Raw genomic sequence first — 7,303 nt, 5'->3', positions numbered from 1 at the left:
TCAGCTTGAAGACAAATAATAAATCCCAAGAAAGATTGAGCAAAAATAAAAGGGATACCATTAAGAAGAAACTACAAAAAGAGGTTGCAATATAAGATACCAACAAGAAGAAAGCACAGGAGCAGAATGAACAGATTCAACAAACATGATGGTGAGTATGATATGGTACATTCAGAGGATGAATATGATAAAGACACTCTGTCCATTGAGGATGAAGAGGAGGATGAGGATGGGGAAGAAGTCAGTGCTCACCTTATCAAAGCCTTTGGGCCTACATTTCAGAGTGAATTTCAAAAGGACATACAAGAGGTAGCTGAACAGCAGGGGTTATCTCCAAGGGGGAGGAAACAAGATAAAAAAAATTACAGACAAGCTTCCAAAAGTACTTCTGCTCAGACTAGCAGAGCCAACACTAGGTCCAAAAGCAGAGGTTTTTAATGATTAAGACACTCTGTTGGAATGCAAGGAGTATTAATACTCTTGGTTCTCTGGAAAGATTACAAACTCTCAAGAAACTTCACAATCTGTCAATGATTGCTATTCTTGAACCCTTTGCTGACAACTCTCATCTCAACAGTTATAGAATCAAATTGAACATGGAAAATGCCTGCTGCAATTCTAATGGGAAGATTTGGTTATTCTGGACTGCTGAAATAAATCTTAATATTTTGGAATCTGAGGATCAGCACATCACAGGAACTATGCTACATGTGGAAATCAAAGATAAGTTTTTGATCACGATTGTGTATGCCAAATGTAAGGACTACTTGAGGAGGCACTTGTGGGATAGACTTATTCATTTTTCTAATATGAATATCCCTTGGTGTACTATTGGTGATTTTAATGTCATTACTACACCAGATGAGAAAACAAGGTGGCATCCCCTACAACATGAATAAAAGTTTTGAATTCATTGCAACTATTGAAGCTTGTGGATTAATGGACCTTGGGTACACGAGTCAGAGGTATACGTGGTGCAATCAAAGGAATGAAGAGGCCAGAGTGTGGAAGAGGCTTGATAGAGCTATGGTCAATGACAACTGGTTACAAGGAATCCCTCAAACTGTTATTACCCATCTCCCTTCAGTGGGGTCTGATCATTGTCCCTTATTGATGGAGATTGTAGATAAAGTGAAGCAACCTATCAAATATTTCAAGTTCTTGCACTGCTGGACTGAACATGAGGAGTTTAATAATGTGGTTAAAGCTTGCTGGGACAGGGATGTGGAAGGTAATCCTATGTGGAGATTACAGCAGAAAATAAAGAGATTGACTGTTACTCCTAGTAATTGGTCCAGAACAACATTTGGAGACATTTTCAGCATTGTTCGACATCATGAGGAGAGAGTTAGAGTGGTTGAGGAAGCATTGATTGTTAATAATTCTGCTGAAAATAGAGCAGACTTACACAGGATTAATGCCAGGTACATCAAATACTTGAAGTTGGAAGATTTTATCCTCAAACAGAAGACTCAATTGCAGTGGTTTAAAGATGGTGACACCAACTCCAAGTACTTTCATGCCATTATGAGAGGTCGAAGAAGGAAACTTTTTATCCACAGGTCTGTATAGGAAATGAAGAATGGGTGTAGGGTGATGAGAACATAGCCAATGCAGCTTGTGATCACTTTAAGAACATATTTACTGGAACTGAGCAGCCCATCAATGAGGATATATTACAACATATCCCAAGAATGGTCACTCCTGAGAAAAATATGACTCTCCAAGCAATGCCTACTAGTGAAGAATTGCAGCAGGTGGTCTTTTCTATGAATCCTAACTCAGCTCCTGGTCCGGATGGGTTTGGTGGGAAGTTCTTTCAGAGTTGCTGGGACATCATCAAAGAAGATATTCTAAGTGTTGTCCATGCCTTCTTCTGTGGTTACTTCATGCCCAAGTTCATTTCACATGCAAGTTTGCTTCTACTCCCAAAAGTAGATCATCCTAATAATTATTCAGAATTCAGACCCATAAGTTTGAACAACTTTACCAATAAAATCATTTCCAAAATTTTATGCCTTAGACTTGCTCCTATGATGCCTAACCTTATCTCCAACAACCAGACTGGCTTTGTAAGAAGTAGGAGTATTTCAGAGAGTGTCATGCTGGCACAGGAGATTATTCATGGTATTAAAAAACCTAAGGAAGGGGATAATGTGATGATTAAGTTGGACATGGAAAAGGCATATGACAGAGTGTCATGGGCCTTTACTAGTCTGGTTTTAAGACACATGGGATTTGGAGAATTTTTCATTGACATGGTGTGAAGGATCATGAGTAATAATTGGTACTCTATCATAGTCAATGGGACAAGGCATGGTTTTTTCCATTCTACAAGAGGTCTCAAGCAGGGGGATCCTCTTTCCCCATCCCTATTTATTTTAGGGGCTGAGGTGTTGTCTAGAATGCTTAATAACCTATATGACAATCAACATTTCCATGGGTTCCAAATAGACTTCAGAGGGCCTCAGATCAATCACTTAAGCTTCGCTGATGATGTTATCATTTTTACTTCAGGAAGAGAAGAGTCTCTGAAGCTCATTATGGAAACTCTGTCAACCTTTGAAGATACTTCAGACCAACTCATCAACAAAGGAAAAAGTCACTTCATGGTTCCTAATGATACCCCTCCTCACCTTATTGATATGATCCAGGAAATCACTGGCTTCACTCAAAGAGAAAGACCTATAAATTACCTTGGCTGCCCCCTTTACATAGGAAGACTAAGGATTATTTATTATTCAAATTTGGTGGCAAAGGTTGTCAAAAAGATCAGTGGTTGGCACTCTCGAATCCTAAGTTTTGGTGGGAAAGCTACATTGGTTAAACATGTACTTCAATCAATACCTATTCATACTATGGCAACCATTTCCCCTCCTAGAACTACCCTGCAATATATCAAAAGAGTAACAGCAGACTTCTTCTGGGGAATGGACAAAGACAAAAAAAAATATCATTGGGCATCTTGGGAATCTCTTAGTTTCCCTTATGAGGAGGGTGGCATTAGTGTGAGGCATCTTAACGACGTTTGCACTTCTCTCCAAATTAAGTAGTGGTGGAACTTCAGGACCAAACACTCTTTATGGAGTCAATTTCTAGAAGCCAGGTATTGCCAGAGGTCTAATCCAGTAGCTAAGAAACTGGATACAGGGGATTCTTTAGTGTGGAAATACTTGTTGAGGAACAGGGAGATGGTGGAAACTGAAATAGGCTGGCGAATAAATTCTGGAAATGCACTTTTCTGGTGGGATAACTGGATGGGGGAAGGACCTCTAGCTCACCTTTGTCATGGCATAACTAGCTTGAATAATATTCAAGTTTCTTATTTTTTAAGACATGGACAGTGGAATGAAACTTTGGTGAGAATGCATGTCCCACCTTTGCTAGTTCCCAAAGTGCTTAGCACTGTTATTCACTACCAAGCAGGAGTCACTGATGAAGCCTATTGGAAGCAAAATGAAAATGGGACTTTCACCTGTTCATCTGCCTGGAACCTGGTGAGGGGCAAGAAGAACAAGAGAAGACTATTCTCTACTATTTGGCATAAACAAGTTCCATTCAAAGCTTCCTTTCTATTGTGGAGGGCTCTCAAATTCAAGCTTCCTACCAATGATAAGTTGAGCTCTTTTGGAGTGCAGCCAGCAACATGTTTTTGTTGCATTAGACCAAGATTGGATGATATTGAACACATTTTTGTTACAGGCAATTTTGCAGCTCATATCTGGAGGTATTTCTCAGGGATGATGGGAATTATTCACAACCCCAGGCCACTAAAAAATCTCCTATGAGCTGGTGGGGAATGGCCGCAAAAAATGAGGTCCACAAACTCATTATTCAGACCCTTCCCATATCAATTTGCTGGAATCTCTGGAAGAACAGATGATCGGTGAAATATGGCGAGAAAAAATCTAATGTGGCAAGAGTGAAGTACATGATTTTTAAAGACACCTTCCAGCTTCTCATGGTCACTTATCCCTATTGCTATTGGCCTAATAATTGGGAGGATATGATCAATGAAGTTGAGAAATGCTCCCAGGATATTAAGATCATCATGGTCAGTTGGCAGAGTCCCCCAGCCCCTTTTTGAAGCTTAATACAGATGGTAGTGCATTGCATAACCCCGGGAAGATAATAGGAGGGGGTATATTGAGGGACTTCAAGGGAAACATGATATATGCATTCACAATTCCCCTTGGTATTAGTACCAATAACCAAGCTGAAACACAAGCATCAACTCAGGGATTGGACTGGTGCATTCAACATGGTTACAGGAAGGTTATCTTGGAAGTGGACTCAGAACTACTTACCAAATGGCTCAATCACAAAAGCAAGCCTCCCTGGAAATTGCAGCAGTACATCACTCAACTTCACCAGATTATTACTCAGCTGGAACTCTTCAAATGCCAGCATACCTATACAGAAGCCAATACAACGGCAGATTTTTTGTCCAAGGAGAGTCACAGATCAGACATCACTCAGCACTTCTACACTCAGAACCAGCTACCTGCAGCAGTTAAAGGAAGTTTCCTTCTGGAAAAGGTGGGAATGACCAACTTCAGGAGGAAAATGCTGAAGAGGATTAAAAAACCACCTTGAAGTTTCTCATTCCTGTTCTTTTAGGCTTCTTATCTAGTTTTTTGGCTAGTTTTAGGTCTAATTGTAAGGGGAGAGTCTCCCTCATTTATGTTTCTTAGAATTATGTACATAGAGGAGTCCTCTCTATAGGTGCTTAGTTCTAGGTTTCCTCGTAGAATCATGGGGATAAGTAGACTCTCCTTAGTAGGAAAGTAGACTCATGAACCACCATAGGATCGAAGGTAAGGTTTTATGTCCCCCTCCTTGTATTACTTTTGTTTTTATTTATGATAAGGTCTGGGGGTGTTGCTAAGCCCCTGACCCCTCCAAGGGTCGTTCAAACAAAAAAAAAAGTCAAGATGAATTTCAACTCATTAATTATTAATCTAATTTGTGTCACTTTTGCTCAATAAAAATAACTTAAGCAGACATTGTCTATTTCTCTTGCTTAATAAAAGAAATTTGTGGGATGAATATGATGTGCTAGTCCCTAGTTATGGTCTTATGGATGAGTATCATCTTTAAACTTCCCTTTTTTTAAAACTATAAAGGTACTTTTAAATGAAATTGTTAAGTAATGACATTTTTATTCAATTTTACATAATTAAGGATATTTTTTACCCTTCACCAAATCATAAATAATTTCAACAAATATACTTGGATGCTTGCACTAGATCAATTGCTAACTAATCAGTCACACAAATGAAATAAGTTGTAAAATTAATCCCTTGAAAGCTTATATTTATTATATTATTGTTGTCACTACAATGTCCTCAACAAAGCCATGACACACACTACAAGAAAAGTGCCGATTACCTGGGATTTTCATAGGGATAATAAAGTAAAATCCCCAAGTAATTTGATTACCTACGAATTTTTTGGCCAATTAAAATTCGATGGAAAAACCTTCGTAGGTAATTAGTACTTGCGGATTTAGAAAATCCGTAGGTAATTTAGTTGCGCAATTGGTGGCGCTTGAAAGAAAATTCAAATACCTTTAATTTGATAGGTTATGAGCCATGTAACTCTTTATATTCTAAGAGATATGGTCATTTGAAGTTGACCCAAAGAAAATCTTACATCAAAACTTAATCGGTAAGGAAACTTTCAACTCAACTTTGTGCTAGGAGTTTCTAGTGACCTTAATTGAGATCCAAAATCATTCCACACTAAAGAATTTACCTTTACACACATGGGCAATTTAAGAATCACCTGATATGACCCTACATGTAAATGAAGAATAGTTTGGGTCTTAACTTAGAAATTTTTGGGGTGTTACACATACATCCTCGATTTTATTGTTTGTGTTGAGGTAGAGTTGAATTTTATTTAGTTGCTTATATCGAATTCGACCCGTTTATATTTGACCCTCCCCGCTCCACTCATTTGTGAATACTACTAGTATGCTTACTTATCTTTTTGAACCCCTTCGACATAAATCATGCCTCCGTCTTGAAGTTTGCAATATTTGCAATATTGTAATCGTATAAGATTTTTATCCATGTTGAGATGATTTACCCGGAAGATGTCTTCTTAACTCCAACATTAATCCATTTGGGAAATTCTTTCAATAAGTCGACTTCAACTTTTACCTTGACACAACTAGGTATAGATTTTCTTATTGTAGCCATGTCAACATGTAACGGTTTTCCCACTGCTTTGACCATTGTAAACAAGGATTCTTTAATGAAAAAAATTAGCTGATAGGGATGGAAAAGAGATCCATGCAAAGGCAGTAGAGGTTTCCGCCTTTGGGTTGAACTAGGGTTCCCACTTTAATTTAGAGTGCATTTGATAGTATACCCGTCTTTAGCCTTCAAAAATATGTTGGTTTTGACATGACATGTACGTAATCTTACATAGTGGTAAGGCGAATTAGGATGTGTCTATCACTCAAGAATCCTACCTTACACTCAGCCTTGAATCTCACAATGTAAAGGACTAATTTTACGAATCTCTTCTAGTTCTAACAAGCAATAAGTAAATTTTCCAATTATGGCGAACTGTAAATCTTCTTTAATAATCATAGTCTCAAAAAATACATTTTCTCGTAATCATTTTAATATAAAATAAATATGTTTATCATGAACAGTCAATTTGAAATAAATTTATTGTATCATACTAGTGATATGCTAATTCAAACGTCCCCTCCAATAAGATTCTCTAACCCAAAAAAAGAAGAAGGAAGAAGATATGATAGTAAATATTCATATTATATTTTAATATGATGTAGGAGCACAATTATAATCCAACTTTGAAGATAGGAGAGTTCCAGTCTTTAGTTTATATATATATATATATATATATATATATAATTAGTGTTTTTGTCTTGCTGAGAATGCAGAAGTATATTTTTAACTTGTGAAATTATGAATGCCGTCATTTTAGTCATATATGTTTTTCTTCTTCAAATAGTTCTTTGATATAATTATACCAAGTCATGACCCTTTAGTCAATTTAATTATCAACTATCTTATTAATTCCAAATATTTCTCTTCATTCAAATATATAGCTTATAAAAAATATTATTGTATTAATAAAATCGAGGATAAGGATGAGCGATAAAAAGATTTTTTTTAAAAAAAATTAAATGATATTTGAATACAAGCTTAAATAAAATTTGATTTGTAATGAAGTTTTACTTTCTTAGCCTCTTTTACATATACTTCTACAATGATTTATAATGTTAAGATTACTTTTTTTTTTAAGTTATTGATCACTAACATTA

General features: G+C 36.7%; 1 protein-coding gene across 1 annotated transcript; it reads left to right on the top strand.

Annotated features, from left to right (window-relative positions):
• Positions 1-437: 437 nt before the first annotated feature.
• LOC125855898 (uncharacterized) lies at positions 438-1,572 on the top strand. Its single transcript, XM_049535551.1, has 2 exons — positions 438-756; positions 929-1,572. The coding sequence occupies exons 1-2, from the start codon at positions 438-440 to the stop codon at positions 1,570-1,572; spliced, it is 963 nt and encodes a 320-aa protein (XP_049391508.1).
• The last annotated feature ends 5,731 nt before the right edge of the window (positions 1,573-7,303 follow it).

This window comes from Solanum stenotomum, chromosome 2 (genome assembly GCF_019186545.1).
Source record: "Solanum stenotomum isolate F172 chromosome 2, ASM1918654v1, whole genome shotgun sequence".
In the NCBI taxonomy this organism is placed as follows: domain Eukaryota; kingdom Viridiplantae; phylum Streptophyta; class Magnoliopsida; order Solanales; family Solanaceae; genus Solanum; species Solanum stenotomum.
This window is presented reverse-complemented; position numbering and strand designations above follow the sequence as displayed.